General features: G+C 40.7%; 1 protein-coding gene across 1 annotated transcript in view; it reads right to left on the reverse strand.

The window, feature by feature from the left end:
- The window catches only part of TIAM1 (TIAM Rac1 associated GEF 1), a gene marked incomplete at its 5' end in the record, with an annotated part of 515,782 nt that overhangs the window by 74,874 nt on the left and 424,275 nt on the right, over window positions 1-16,633 (reverse strand). Inside the window, 4 exons of the mRNA XM_082624561.1 lie at window positions 3,792-3,896; window positions 10,197-10,367; window positions 13,049-13,123; window positions 15,300-15,446. Of these exons, the coding sequence (XP_082480687.1) occupies window positions 3,792-3,896; window positions 10,197-10,367; window positions 13,049-13,123; window positions 15,300-15,446 (498 nt within the window). The remainder of the gene's footprint in view (window positions 1-3,791; window positions 3,897-10,196; window positions 10,368-13,048; window positions 13,124-15,299; window positions 15,447-16,633) is intronic.

Below are 16,633 nucleotides of genomic sequence, written 5' to 3' on the forward strand. Positions count from 1 at the left end.
TATTCATTATCATTCTACAGATTGGACCCAATAACCAACTACTCATGAAAATATAGTCAAACGGGTATTACTTATATTAGCAAAGCAGATAAGTAGAAAACTAACTATTCATGGTCTTTCATAAGCAAAAGAATACCCAGCCCCACCAAATAAATGCACTAGACCCTCCAAAAAGATCTTTAAAATGTAGTACACACTTTCGCTAATAACTATTGACCTCACTACTCAAGAATACTTGACAAAACAGTAGCAGAGAACAAAATGTTTTGGGACAGTCATCTATGAAGGAGTCATTTTTCAGGACAGGACTTCAAACGTGTGAGCTTCGCTAGTCCATCAAAAATAAAATGGAGGTGGGTTATGGAAACCAATTAGCCATAAGTGGCCCAATACTTGTTCTGTAAGGGACAATAAATCAACTATCTGTAAAATCTCAAAAGGCATCCAAGAACACTGTGTGTTCAGAAACCCCCTGCCCTGGAAGGACATTTCATACCAGCTTAATGGCCAAAAGCATGGATTGGAAACCATGGATGTATGGATAGAATTCAAGGGGTCTGTGAACTGGGATGGTGAAAAAGCCTGAAATTTTTAGTTTCACTAACCTGTAACTGAAACTTAGCATTTCCTTCAATTATAAACGAATGGAGGCAACAAACACGGCAATAGGAGCAATGCCTATGACCTTGTCAGAAACAGAAATCACAGTTATTTTTATTTTATTTATTTATTTATTTTCCGGTATGCGGGCCTCTCACTGTTGTGGCCTCTCCCGTTGCGGAGCACAGGCTCCGGACGTGCAGGCTCATTGGCCATGGCTCACGGGCCTAGCCGCTCCGCGGCATGTGGGATCTTCCTGGACAGGGGCACGAACCCGTGTCTCCTGCATGGCAGGCGGACTCTCAACCACTGCGCCACCAGGGAAGCCCCACAGTTATTTTTATACCACATTCTAGTTGCTGCTAATATCTCAAAATACCAGTTATGCTCATCACTACTTCAAAACAGTGGCAGGTGTTAGACCTATGCTGGGTCTTGTTATTTAATGAGCTATTAAGTAAGCACGTATATTATCTATAATTTTAAAAATATTTTTGATAACTATTTCAACACAAGTAGGCCATAGGTGATCCTATGTATTCTATATATTTCATGCAATTGAAAACATTATTCTGATATGGGACCTAGAGGCTTTACCAGGCTGCCAAAGATATCCTAAGAACAAAAAAGTTTAAAATCTTGGTAAAAACAGAGGTGCCCATGAGCAATCTCAACAGTAAAGTGAGTAAGACTATGGCATTTACTTCCTCAGGAATCTCAGAGCTGGAGACCTTCTGTAACAGGGCAAGAAAGAATACCATAATCTCTCTGTATTTTGGATTCTTTTTTAAAATAATTGTAATTATAATATGTATATAGCAGTGTAGATACAAAGTAAGTGTGGCACACCTTAGTCTCGTCTACTGGATGAGACCGCACAATGGCCAAGACTTAAAAATAATAAAGAAGTCAACATAATTTCAAAAGGTATGTCTTCAGCATGTACTGTGTGTAAGATATGAAGGACATGGAAGTTGCTTAGGCATGATCCCTGTTATTTAAGACACAAAAGATTCATTAACTCTGAAATGCAAAATATATGATCTAATAGCTGTTCCAGTGTTACCAGCAAAGCACTTTCCTTTCTTAAGTAAGAAAAAGGGTTTTCTCTCCTCTACTCACGGAGCACAAAGTCAGGGCTTTCCCCATGCCAGAGAAAAAAATAAATCAGCCACTGTTAAAAGTACCCTCCTCTGTGTTAAACTTAGTGATTTAAGTGATGGTTGAAAATGGTCATTTTGTTCTTCTATTTCGTGACATATTAAGAGTGTTATAAAAGCACACCCTCTCCTATATTTCATTAAAAACACTTAGAGGGACATGAGGGAAGTTTTTAAGATGATAGAAATGTTCTAAATCAGGGGTCCCCAACCCCCGGGCCACGGAACAGGAGCAGTCCATGGCCTGTTACGAACCGGGCCACACAGCAGGAGGTGAACAGCAGGCGAGTGAGCAAAGCTTCATCTGTATTTAGAGCGACTCCCCATCACACTCGCATTACCTCCTGAACTCTGCCCCCTGTCAGGTCAGCGGTGGCATTCGATCCTCATAGGAGCGTGAACCCTACTGTGAACTGCACATGCGAGGATCTAGGATGCACACTCCTTATGAGAATCTAATGCCTGATGATCTGAGATGGAGCTGAGGCCGTGATGCCAGCACTGGGGAGTGGCTGCAAATGCAGATTATCATCAGCAGAGAGGTTTGAATGCACAGAGACCGTAATAAATCAATTGCTTGCAGACTCATATCAAAACCCTATCAGTGAGTGGAAAGTGACAATCAAGCTGCATCTTATGGAGTAGACTAGACATAAGCAACACACTTCAGGTGTCACTGTCTCCCATCACCCCCAGATGGGACCACCTAGTTGCAGGAAAACAAGCTCAGGGCTCCCACTGATGCTGCATTATGGTGAGTTGTAATAATTACTTCATTATATACTACAATGTAATAATAATAAAGTGTACAATAAATGTAATGCGCTTGAATTATCCCGAAACCATCCCCCACCCCCCCGGTCTGTGGAAAAACTGTCTTCCACGAAACAATTGTCCCTGGTGCCAAAAAGGTTGGGGACCGCAGTTCTAAATTATGACTGTAATACTGGAAACACAACTGTCTGTATACATTTGCCAAAACTCATCGAATTGTGTGCTCAAAATTGATGTTTTATTGTAGAGAAAGTAAACCTCAAAAAAATTGATTAGAAACAAAATTCCCTACTAAATATACTAAATTTTAAATTACGCTTCCCCTTTTCAAAAAGAGACTATTCGGGTTTCAATTTTCAGTTCTGTTTTCTGTGGTGAAAGCCTGTCTGAAGTCATACTGTTATCATTCACAGATCCATGGCAAGAAGCTCGGTGGCCCCCAGAGGAATGACTAAGTGCAGAGAAAGAAGAACAAACTCCAAGAGAGGGGGCCTTGCTCCCAAAATGTTTCTTTCCTGGAACTGAAAAAAGCACCCTTTGGCTAACAAAAAAGGAACTTGTCATTATTTTACCATGTTACCATGACAACCATTTACTGAGCACCTACTATGTGAACCATTATCTCTAATCTTTGCGAAATTCTAGAAAGTATTATCATCTCATTTTTTTTTTGCCAAGACCACATAATTAGAAAGCAACAGAGTCAATATAAAAATCCAGATCCAGTTCAGAACCCAAGTCTCATAATGAAACTCAAACTCACATAAGTGTGCCCAAGAATATATATAATAAATACAATTCCAAAAGGCCAGGACACATAATTAGATGGCACCTTTTTCACCCAACAGGATTTGACCCATCAATTTCAACATGCAGGGAGAAGTCATACAAAATTGGAGTTAGTACTTTTTATCTGACAACAGCCAGTTCACCTTTGAGTCACCCATTTAAAACATAAGACTGTCAAAGCTACAAGGAAAGCTAGGCATAATAACTAAAATTCTATCTGAGAGTCAGTTCTGGATTTCAATTTTTCATGATAGCATAGCATCGTTCCCTGCATAAACTAAGATGGCATTTTCACTCTGCAAAAATATTGTGATATGTAAGGCCATCTCCACAAACTTAAGAGCGCTGAATGAGGCTCATTTATTTTAGAATTTGTTCCACTCCACCAACCACAATTAGCATGAGCACACATATAATTTAAAAATAATCTCCTACAGAATGTACTTGGACAACAGACATAAACATTACCAGCTCATAAATGTCCTCCTCGGGCTTTGGCACGTAGTGTTGCATTTTGTTTTCTATTAGAAATTTCAGGCGCAGGTAATGAGCAGAATGATCCAGTCTATGTGCCTGGGACCAAAACAAAAAAAAAGAGAAGAGAAAATGTCTTTTCAATATAGTAAATAGACATAATTAGTTTTCCACTGATATATTGTCATCTATTCCTGAGAATAATGGTGATTTGCCACTGAAGCGAGGTGTAAAATTTCTATACTTCTTAAAAGGTTTACACCCAAAACCAAACTTTACTTTTCATTGAATATATTAATAATATCCCATGGGTATCTTATGATCAATGGAAACAAAAAAGTCACATCCTCACTTCTGCTTATCTAATCCATTACACTCTTTAACACTGGGTTTGCAAGAAAACCTATCAGCCCCAAAAGGCCTTTAAACATAATTTCCAACATACATAGGTGACTGGAGAAGAAAAGTGACAAGAAAGGCAAGGAAGGATTTACAGTGACAGAAGAAAGCTGTGCCCAGGCAAACTTATTTTTTTAACCACATGGGGACACTGGGACAGTTGTTCACAGTTCATTTGCAAGTGAGTTGGTGTATAGACAAGGCATTTGGATTTCAGTCTTATTTATATACACCCCGAGTGAGACTCCCTCCGGGGGCAGCGAAGACAGGCATGTGTCCAACTTTGGAAACACCATGAATGACTTGCCCAAAGAAAACAATTCTGAAGCAGTTAAGGGTTGAAATTTCCAGGCCTTCTCCACTGGTCAGGATGGGTCAAATGATTTTTTCTATCTAGAAAGTCATTCGTGAATTAACTTTGTGGAAAAGGCAACAGTGGAAACATGGTTTTATAACTCACATCCTCAATTCACGTTCAAGAAGATGCAGAAGGAAAAGGAAAAAAACGCTCTTCAAAAGTTACATGGGGGGGCTTCCCTGGTGGCACAGTGGTTGAGAGTCTGCCTGCCAATGCAGGGGACACGGGTTCGTGCCCTGGTCCAGGAAGATCCCACATGCCGCGGAGCGGCTGGGCCCGTGAACCATGGCCGCCGAGCCTGCGCGTCCGGAGCCTGTGCTCCGCAACAGGAGAGGCCACAACAGTGAGAGGCCCGTGCACCACAAAAAAAAAAAAAAAAGAAAAAAAGAAAAAAAAAAAAGTTACATGGCAACATGAAAATGTACTGCTAGAGAGAAAATGTTTCCATCAAGTCTTTTTTTTAAAGCAACCTTATCTTTTAGAGATTTATCCTGAAGTACTAGTAAAGATATGATGTCTGGAATCTGCTTCCAAAATCATTCAGAGCAGGGGGTGGGAGTGAGTTAGTAAATGGGTGAAACATACTTTGATATTATAGAACCTTGGTGATGGTGACACAAGTTTATTACATTATTCCCTACTCTGTAAATTTGAAATTGTTCATAAATATAAAATCTCTTCACACCAAAAGCTCAACTGATGAGAATTATTTCCAAATAAGTGAAGTTAATTTTTCACTGGTTTAATGTTCTTTCTGTTTACCTTCTTTCCCCCCGGCCCCCAATTTTAAAGCCAAACTAAGAACATTCTAATAATTATTCCAATAATAGTCATTCAATTACACCTAACAAATTCTGAAGTGTGCCAGATACTGTGTGAAGCAGTCTTCAGGAGTGTGGGAAGGGGCCTGCAGAAAATGGGAGTTGGGGACAGTGATGACTTTGCCTCGTAATTAAACACACATGCAAGGCAGGGATCCTGCATTAGAGAAAAGCACAGTTATGGAAAGTGGAAGTGAGTTTGTTCTAAACGCCTAGCAGAATGATGAAGAAGTTTTCCATAGTGATTCTCGGGAACCTCCAATGTGTATCCTTTTCTGAGTAATGTGATAGTCTGAAGCCCACCGTCAGCACACAGGCGCCATTGAGGTAGCAACTACCTTGCACCTGGCTTTCAGGTTTTTGCTGTCGGTACTGAAAACCAAATGCTCAGTGTCTGCCAGACCCAGATCATTGATGTCAAATACCCAGGGTGGATGGGTAAGCCAGGGAAGCAAAAGCAGGGAAGTTTCAAAGTGTGCTACCTACTGCTTGTCAAAGAGCCGCTGAGACAACCAACAAAATAATACTACTTAAGGTGCTATGATAAGCAAGAAAAGTTTCCCTCACAGAGAGAAAAGCTGCAAATGCTTCCCACCGACCTAGACCCCCACTGAAATCTTTAATTAGAAGCAAAATATTTTGGTTCACCATCTGTTTCCAACTGAGGTGGGAGGGAAGGAGAAATGAAACTTCATGGGGTCTTGGTTAACAGGAACAAATCCACCTGGAAACTTTATCGTCATCTTAATCAACACTTCGTAGACACTCCCAATGGAGCTGCCACTTAGACAGTCTTCTGGAAACCAGACCGAAATAGCCACCTCACCTAAGAAGCTTCGGGCTCCTGAAACCTCAGCGTGAAAGAGAGATGTTTGGTGCCACTGGCAGGCACCAAACGTCTTAAGGTGGTCCTGACGGAGACATCATCCCTTAAATGCTACCATGCTGAAAACATTTATACAGATGCACAGAGAACGCCAAACAATGGCCGACACCTTGAAGTGCTTAACAAAGCGAAGAGAACAGAGCGACAGGAATGAGGGTGGTTCTGGCCGTCCTCCCCTCCACCACCGTATTTTTCAAACTTCCTTAAGTTACAATAATGTCTTGATAACTTCAAAAAATAAAAATGAGCACATGTAACAAACATAAAAATTATAATGATCTTATCTGTAACCCAAGAGCCCGTGGTTTGGTCAGTAAATAGTTACCTTAAAAATGGGACTTTGGATCAATACACCCATGTGTCTTATCATTTTGGTAAATGTTTCTCAATTATGAGTCCCCATTAGTCATGGCTGGTCTAACATAAAGGGAAAATCCTAATGAATTAACTAAATCAGATCATCAGAACTCTCAAGAATTTCATGCTCCTCCAATATTTACAAGTCAGTATCAAGGCAGGTTGAACAACTTACCATGTTCACAATACATCTACGTGCAAAAAAAATTCCAAATATTAATGACTATTTTAAGATAGTAACTCTAACGATTTGGCCTGCTTTACACTTGTAAAATGTTCAATTACAACGTAAGAGAAAGTCAGCTGGGAAAACAACTTAAATGGTCCAAATTTGTTTTCCAATGTTCATTTACTTAAGTTACGTAGAAAGCATTTGATTCATTTTGAGACAATGCAGTCCCAAATCATACCATAAGACAAATATTATTTGTTTAGTTGACATGTTTTTAAAATTTTTCTTCTTCCTATGACTCCTTCAAAGGATGAAACAACAAAACATAATGTAGGTCTTTTCAATAAATAGTTTGAGTCCATTAAAACAGAGAATAACACGATCTTGAAATCCACCAATGTTCTGCTCTTCCATTTCTCCTCATATTCTTCTATTTCAATCAAACTTCTTCAGGAAACATAAACGCATGCAGTTAGGACATCCAGAGATCCACGTGTGCGCACACACACATGCACACACACGCGCGCGCACACACACACACGCGCACACACACGAAGTGCTACTGCAGAATTTCTGAAGATACTTATCCTCCCCTTCGAGGTGATTTTTATTGTTTTTAATGTCCATGGTTCTTAGAATATCCAAAGCCATAGGTCTACAGAGTGAAGCCATGAAATAAATGCCCATGGTCATATGTGAATAATAACAAGTATGAATAAATGAATTTCTTTGCAATTATTTTAGTAATTGCAATGATCAGAATATGTCCACAACCCATAGGCCAACACGGTTACCTGCTATATTTAGCAACAATCACTTTCATAACACTCATAACATGAATTGCACATGAAATGTAGATCTTGAAACAGTTACTATACCAGAACTTGACTGGTGCTCGGATGGCAGATGACAAACTGATGTGAAATGATGTGGATCAGACAGAATAGGAAAGAGAATGGCTGAATGCAAGAGACAGAAGAAAAAGATCGATTATTAAATATTAGAGAAAGCACCCATCACCAAAGTTGAGAATGACAATAAAGAAATAAAAGACAGACATTCTGACAATCACCGTTGTTTTCAGTCCCTCCTCCAAGAGAAAAAAAAAAATCACTCAACATTAATCAGATCATTAATAACATGTGGCACTGTTTTCCCCATTACCTCTTTCCCTCTGAAGAATAAAATCGGCTCCACTAATTACAATAAAGTGTTTTCCAAAGAAGCAGCAAGCTTTAGAAGGTACCTGGCTCCAAGCACACTATATAATTTATCCTACACAGGTGCTTCTCTGGAGACCATCAATTTCTTAAAGTGCACACAAAATTTTTCTGTTTTTAAACTCAAGAGATGTAAGCTTGTTCCACAACTTATTTTTTTTTTGTCTTTATTTCTATGTTTTGGGGGAAAAAACCTGAGGATTCAGGAAAAACTGAGTGGGATGACCTTTTCTTGTTAGAGAAAGGGATGTGTGTCGTAACGATGCCATTAAAAACCCTGTCAAGTGACAGAAATAAACCCTTTATAGGGGAACTGGTCTAACTCATTATCTAAAGATGGTCTCTAAGTTGCCACGACAGTATTATTCCTCCCTGATTCCCTCAGTTTCTATCAAAGCAAAAGCTTGAAAAATACCTAAAATCACTATTTTCCCCACTCACTATTCAATTTTGCACCAATCAATGTTTATTGCTAAACTCTGACCTACCCTCTGATATCTGATAGAGTCTAAAGCCAATGTACACAGGAGGCTCCAAAGCAATGCAACTCCTTGGAAGGACCCTCCAGAGTTTGGCTTATACAAAAAGCCCAGAGTCCTACTTCTGACACCTTCAGCTGCAGTTCTGAGAATACTTCCCACAGCTCTGCTGAATATTAATGGGTCTCTAAAGAATCGTGCTAATCTATAAATAAAAGAATGCAGAAATCCTCAATAGACCAATTTTGTTAAGTAATTAAAATGAAAAATGTGAACAGAAATACCATTATCTTTAAAAAGCTAGAATTCGTGTGCATGAAGGAGTCAAAGCATGCAAGAGTGCATCATTTATTTTTAACACCCATGTGGGAGCTGATTGTAGCTTTGTCCTGAAACAAATGGTCCTTCTACTTTTCCTCCACAGAAGACGATCCAACAGGCTTATCTGAGCCAGAGTGTTCCATTTCTCCTTCATGTGAAGCCATATTTTTCCTTTATCAAAGCCCTAGTGATTTATTTTCTTAAGTACAAAAATTGCTGATTGCAGAATTATAGAACTGAGGTAGTGAACGTTATTCCACATTTATAAACCACTGTGTTGAATGAGGAGGTCCAAAAATATCACTGTATTCATCCAGCTTCTTCTAGGATAAAATGATGACAGAAAAGGTTTCCACTTTCCCTTTAGTGGCCTCAGAGAAGACCATTTCACTCCCCTAAGAATATATTCTAGATTCTTCCACCCCTTACGGACCATCCTTCCTGACGACTGACAGTTCTTGTGACCATCCACTTGGCACAAAGGGATACATCTAAGTTTGGAGCAGCCAGATATGGATTCAAAACCTCCTTTGCAAGCGATTATGACTGTGATGTGAACTCAGGCAAGGAACTAAGGCTCTCTGAGCCTTGCCTTCTCCATCTGTACAATGGGGACGTATCGTTCTTGCTCAGACTTGATATGACTACTAAATAAGACTATTAATGCTATTAATTATGTAAAAGAAAAACAGGCATGTTAGGAAAGCTCCTTTCTTTCCTCTTTCCCTTCCCTCACTCAAGGCAATCCAATTCATCCAGCTGTCCTCCAGGGGAAAAAAAAAAAAGAAACAGGGATTACCTTGAAAAAGATCAAGAAGTTTCTACAGCATAAGGTAAAAACAGAGGAAGTGAGCTCAATCATTTGTCTCTAAAAAACAAAAGAGGCTAATTGTGTGTTCATAGGAAGAGGAATTTCTCATCATGGAGGTCAAATTTATATTTCTTATTTCTGTTTTTCCCTACCCTAAAGATGCCCGTGTATGAGTTACTGTCAAAAGAGCAGGTTACAAATAGTGCACATAATATGATGCCACAATGTTCACTGAGGTGATTTCTGAATTGTAAAGTAAGGGTGCCTTAATTTTCTGCTTTGTTCTTTACCTGAATTCTCTAAAACTTGTGCAATGAGCATGTACTATGCTTATCACAAATCTATCAAGTACACATGTTGAAAGAGGCTACTTAAAAGAATCCCTCTCCTCCCAGCGCTGAAGAAATTCACTTCCATTTATTATGCATATTATCACAAAGAAATCCAAAGCTGCTCTGAAATGAAATGGAGATGTTCTTTCAAGTACCCTCCCCTGCCACACGCTTCTGAGGGTTCAGGGATTCCTCCACTGCATTCTGTTCTTCTCAAGAAAACAACCCCAAGCGGCCTCATACCTTGCAGATCAGCTCCAGGGCGTCCCGGGCCGTGTCCCCTGGCCGGACGACTGTCAGGACTGGCTTATTATTTGGCAGACAGAACCAGGACGGAGTGAAGTACTCGTGGACCCAGATGTCACAGTCAGGGCTGTGCTGGTGGACGCTCGGTAAGACCAGTTCTTTCTCCCTCTGCGATAAGAAATAAAGTTAGCAGAGCAGCAAGTTAGTCTCTCAAGATCTAGATCCCCAGATGGCACACAGGAATGATCCACTCCAATGGAAAGGGCCCAGGGCGGAAGTGGTGGCAGTGGTGAAGGATAGAGAGCTCCTCCGAGAAAAGAAGAAATTACAGAGAAAGGAGCTTTCTGGAGGTGGGAAAGATGTCTCACAAAAGAGACAGACCTCGCACCTGATCCACGGCATCCACGGGTGGGCATTGCATGATGGAGTGGGTTTCAAAATTGGAAGAAAGAAAGAAATGGAAAAAAAAAAAAGAAGAAATGGGCTCTCCATTCGGTTTGGCTTTATTGCTATGATTTCTTCCACAAACCCATTTAAAGTTAGAGCTGAGATTCCTCCAGCAAAGCCTATCTACCATGTGAGCTATATGTTTCAAAGGCAACCATGAGGCTCCAAAGAAATTTTTAAAGAAAAGGTGATGTCCTAGCATTACCTATTGACAAGCAGCATCATTTTTGTGCCCACATGTGACATCTGGTGTAACTCTGGGAGAGAGACGGCCTCATTTCCCAGATGAGGGTCAGAGACCTTCAGAGATGAGCTTTCTGGCCTTCTTAGGCTGTTGCCTTCACTCCATCCTCTACATCAGGGAGTAGCACCAAGTTTCTAAGGGGTGGGAGGAGCCGTGTCCTACGTATACACTTCAGCAGCTGGGTTATATCTAAGCCAGCTAAACAGCTAAAGCTAAAAACACTCCATAGATTGATGAACTATTAGGAGCCTAATCTCTCTGAAATAAGCAGAGAAATCATTCCATTAGATTTTAGCAGTGTAAAAATAATACTGATGCTCAAAATGTGGTTTACATCCAGGCCACGGATTGGTAAATACATATCTATAGATTTACTGAAAATGTGGTGCTATCAGCAAATTATATGAAGAAACAAGTTTCCAAACGAAGGCTGAGAAGTAGTAACATAACAACTTCCATATGTAAAAGGAACAGATCCCAGAATGGGGAAAATATTTCTGTAAAGGCTACTAAACTAAATTCAATTGAGAAGACAAATTCAGCTCTGCCTTTGAATGGTGTGGCTTTCACAGATAAACTGAACCCCAGGGAAGGAATTGTCAGAACGCAATCAACTTGCCCAAATCCCATTACCTATCATTGGAATCTTCCCATGCTGTCCCCACATGCCACTTTCAATAACTGCCCTTAGCGCTACATCAGCCCAAGTTTTGCATCTAACCTGCTGTTTGAGAACAAGGCATTCCAGCCAAGGAGGAGGATAAAGGGGTATTCTTGGAAAAACAAAAAAGCAACACAGAAATCCAATGGAACAACTTTTGCAGTTTCCAGGATCTGTGTGCCTGGGGAAAATTAAAAGTGCAGTAATAATGGTATGCAAGATGAATTAGCTAACTTCAGAAATGACTGCATGAACATCAAAAACATCTATGCTTGGATTGCACATAAGAACAGCAATTTAATTTCATCAGAAACAGACAGAGGCTCAAAGAGAGTGCTATGGATGGTTATTTCCAAGTACAGCAGCCTTTATAGCCACGATGACATAATCCAGGAGTAGTTTAAGTATCCAAGGGAGAAAAGGCCTGTCCACGGCCACTCTTATCTCCCCTCCCTCCAACAGCCAGAACTCCCCTATTACACTCTGATGTTGGAGGCTCAGCTCCATCTAGAACGAGGGGCAAGCCATTGCTTGGCTGCATGGCAACCGAGAGCTGGAATCTGTCATACTGATTCTGAGTCCAAGAACCAGAGGATCATACCAAGCTCACATTATCATCACCAGAATCCCCCCACTGCCCCCAGCAAAGAGGCCGCTTGTATCATCATTAGGGTCTTTAAAACGAGGAATGTCCATTTATTTAGAGGCTGAAAAAAGGTGGCCTAGAAAAAAAAATCAATATTCTTTATGGGCTTTCAATCAGAGCAGTTTGAAAGACCCTTTTAAATCCAAGCACAAGGTTGAATCAAGTCTGGGGATCTTTAATTGAATGCTTGTCTTGGGAGGCAAAAGCATTTTTTTTTTAAAGAATATACTATCAGAACAGTTCTTTGAAATTAATTGAAGCAAAAAAGCAGCATGTGTGGGTAGAGAGGGAGGGCAGTAAGAACTCACCTCTTGAGAAGAAAGTTGTACATGAGAGGAATTAACAATGGCATAAAATATTCTGCTACCCAGTACCCCACAATTTCCTCTTATATTCTAGATGGAAACTTCAACATTCAAATGATAGTTACTGAAAATGTTATGTCAGCAGGAGAATATTCTTACTGTTATCAAGTTTTCCATCTCTTCTCGACCTGTTACATAATTTTTTTTTTTTTTGCAGTGTGTGGGCCTCTCACTGTTGTGGCCTCTCCCGTTGCAGAGCACAGGCTCCAGATGCGCAGGCTCAGTGGCCATGGTCCACGGGCCCAGCCGCTCCGCGGCATGTGGGATCTTCCCAGACCGGGGCGCGAACCCGTGTCCCCTGCATCGGCAGGTGGACTCTCAACCACTGTGCCACCAGGGAAGCCCTGTTACATAATTTTAAAGGACCGATCATTTCAGTTTTTAATACTGAGTATACTTAATTTTAGGATCCCAAGAAACCACTGCATTGTGTAATGTTGATGTATTTGTGGTACTTTTAGAAAAGGAACGTGTGTTTATTTTTACCTTGCCATCTGGAACAGTGTCATCAAATATCCCCTCTAAAGATTTCTTTACAGCCTCGGTTCCCTCACCGAACACCTGCATACACAAAAGCATCATCTTAAAAAGAAATTTGGGCAAAAGGGCTTTAGATCTGGATAATTCATCTAAATTTAAAGAAAATAAACCTGCAAATGCAGGTTTCATTCACAGATTCATTCACAGTGAAGAATTTCAGCTACAGCATCACATACCTAATCAGAAATTTATCAATAATAATTAGTTTACTTTTTACCTCAGAACCTGAGAACATGTTTATAATTATATTACCATAACATCAAGGAAAAGTTTCATATTTAAAAAATAGAAACTTGTCTATCCTTTGAAATTTAATGAATCCTGCTAACTTAAAGATATGACTAAAATCACATCAGGGTATACCAATGCCACTAGGTAGTCAAAACCTAAACACATGGGAAAATTTCATATATTTGCTCTCAACCGATTGTGTATGGTTGGTATAATATACGTGGTTAAGAAAAAGTCTTTGGCCCAATGCAAAAGATATATAGAAACATACAATTTTTATCCATTTCAAAGTACTAAATTAACAAGTAACTTTCTATTGGTATACTTATGGCTAAGTAAGAGGTTTTTTAAAACTCTTACTGTAAGAGAGAATAACAAGAATTGTTTGTAAGACATTACATGGTCCTTTGATTAAAAGAAAAAGTTAAAACATTCTCTTGGATTCATTTAAATTCAGGCATATGTTTCAGCAGCAACGGACTGTAACATAAGTGGGCACCCATAAAGTAGAAGCACACAAATAAACTAAGGCTTTTAATAGAAGAGAAATTCAACCCAAACTTCCAGCTGCGAACCCTGACATATATTTACAGTGTCGGTCTGAGTCACCTGCAATGCCAAATGATGCACACAAAATGACACCACCACCTCCTGAGACAAGGGGGGAAATGCTGATTGTTAATGCCACCCTTCTGCAGGTTGAATCAAGAGCCATCGAGTCTCTTGTGCGATTTTTCCGAAGAAATATTGACTTTCCTCCAAACGGTTTCTTCTTCGCATTTACACAGAAGCAAAACCCCAGGTAGCAAACTTGATGATGCTCTACTTTCCCCAAAGACCAGACAACAAACTGCATGACTGCCCAGGCTCTTTCCATTCGCTCACCTGGTCCCCTGCAAGTTCCACCAAGGGTCCAGACACTCCAGGTGGAAACAATGAGTGTGGTGGTCAGCTAAGGACGTAATACATCTGCTTTCACAATTAATTTATTTTTTAAATGTCAGTTCTTAAGTAAATTAATGGCTGAACTGGTCGAACAAAAAACGAGATCTTTTTTATTGAGTCAGTCAATGGAATTCTCACTTGGCCTACAGGCTCAGAGTAAATAGGTCAAATTGGTAATCCTAGTCATGACCTCAAAATGCTCAGTGCCTCTACAGCTCATGGATTGGACATTCTCCTTCTCCTGAAAGGCAAATACCTATGTTCTTCCAGTCCTTAAAATCTGAAGCAGCTCTGGAGCCACTTGTTTTTCAAAGCCAAAGAAGGCGGATGACAATGACAATGGAAAGAGAGTTTCCCAGAAGTAACTCCAGCAGGAAAGTGGACTTAGCTAGTAAGAAAGTCAAAGTAATGAGGCCAGAGCATTTGGTTATCAGAGGCCCAATGATGCAGCACCCTAGGTGGTGCCACTCAGGAGGCACTGAGGTAGGTCCCCTTCAAGCCCTGGCACCTGGGTAGTAGAAGGGAGTCACAGTGGTGAGTGAGTGCTCTCGGATTCCTGGTTCCTGATGTAAGTAGGCAGAAGAACTGCCCATTTAATGTCAACCCCCAAAAGTCAAGGGCAAAGAAACAATCAGATTTCCCTGGAGGCTGCCTTTGATCCAGCGCCAGAGGCAGCTTAAAAGACTGCTCAGGTGCCCACTTGGCTTCATCATCAAGCCCTGCTTTTCTTCTGAAAACTCAGGAAGAAGTGCACTTTCAGTACGTCTGTAATTACCCAGGGTTTGGAAAGGTTGCAGGTGGGAGACTGGAGCTTGGTGATAGACTAATAGCCGAATTCAATGTTATGGGTATATGTTATCTATTTCAAGCATCTAGCACAACTAACTTCTTTGCGTCAGCTAGTTGACGTGATATAACACTCAGTATCAATCAAGGAACAATGCACACACATGGCACACCCCAAAGTGAGGTGTCCGTGGAAGCAATCTATGCTTGCTTTCTCATCCACCCTGGAACCTACCTGATTGATGCTTGGGCGTCCCTGCTTCTTTTTGGAGGTAGTGTCCAGACCCCAAAGAGAAGAAAACCTGCTCCTTCTCTTGCTGGCAGATCTGGACATGGCCTGAGTACGTCTTCTGACTCCAGTTTCACCAGTGCGAGCAGCCACCTGAGGAACGGCAAGAGGGGACGTCAACAAGACATGTGTCAAGACCACTCACCTGTTCCCCAAGCCCCCCTCTAAGTCCCACCCTCCAAAAGCCCCTTCCCCCTCATGCCAGCCAACCCTGACCCCACCACCCAAAGCATTTCATCCATGACTTACACATATAGGGACTTTGAGGGCCCTTCCTAGATTCAAAATATAAACGAAAGGTTGGCAAACTCAATCACTGTCTGAATACATCAGTAAAAAATACGTAAAATAGTAACAGAATGTATGCTAGGTTTCCAAGAATTAGATATCCTTCTGGTCACGTTCCTAAACTCCAGCATCAAGTTAAACTAACCATAGTTTCTTGAGATTCTCTCCAAATGGTACAGAGTTGTTTCTCCACTCTAACAAAAAATGATGGCTGAGTGTCAGCAAAAATAGTGAAGACGGCACATTTTGGTTCCTGTGATTCCATATTGAATCTAAATTTACCAATCTCTTCTATTTAGTTTTCTCAGAATTACATAAAATCACTCTCCTTATTAGGCAAGTGATAGCTATCCCCCAATATCAATGTCCCTTCTGCCTTAGTCAGAGAAACCCCAAATATAGCTGAGCACCTGGCTGCCCGAAGTGGACTTACTTTCCTTGTAGCAGGGCATGGGCTTGTGAGGAAGTTCTTGTCAAGGGGAAGTAGAAGGGTTACACTAAGTCCCCTATATATGAACCTTCAAGTTGCGAACTTTCAAAGATGTGAACGTGCATCTGGTTCCAGCGAGGAACCAGAACCTGTGCCATCAATGTCAGGCGTGAGTGAAAGTGCAGCCCTCCGTCTCCTGTTGCTGACGATCCTTCAGCTGTACCACCTCCCACCTGCTCTTCCTCCTCCAGTTGTAACTCTTCTTGCCTGTTCACTCGATGCCAGCCACTGTATGCCAGCTGTTGCACTGTACTACTATATTTTTCGGGGTACTGTACCGTAAGATTACAAATGTTTTCTTTATTTTCTGTGTTTGTTTTTTATGTATTATTTGTGTGGAAAGTATTATAAACCTATTACTGTACAGTGCTATACAGCCAATCGTGTTAGTTGGGTACCTAGGCTAACTTTGTTGGACTTCCGAACAAATTGGACTTACGAATGCACTCTTGGAACAGAAGTCGTTTGTATGTAGGGGACTTACTGTATTTGTAACTCCCAG

Source organism: Mesoplodon mirus (assembly GCF_964341445.2).
Source record: "Mesoplodon mirus genome assembly, chromosome: 6".
Lineage (NCBI taxonomy): Eukaryota > Metazoa > Chordata > Mammalia > Artiodactyla > Ziphiidae > Mesoplodon > Mesoplodon mirus.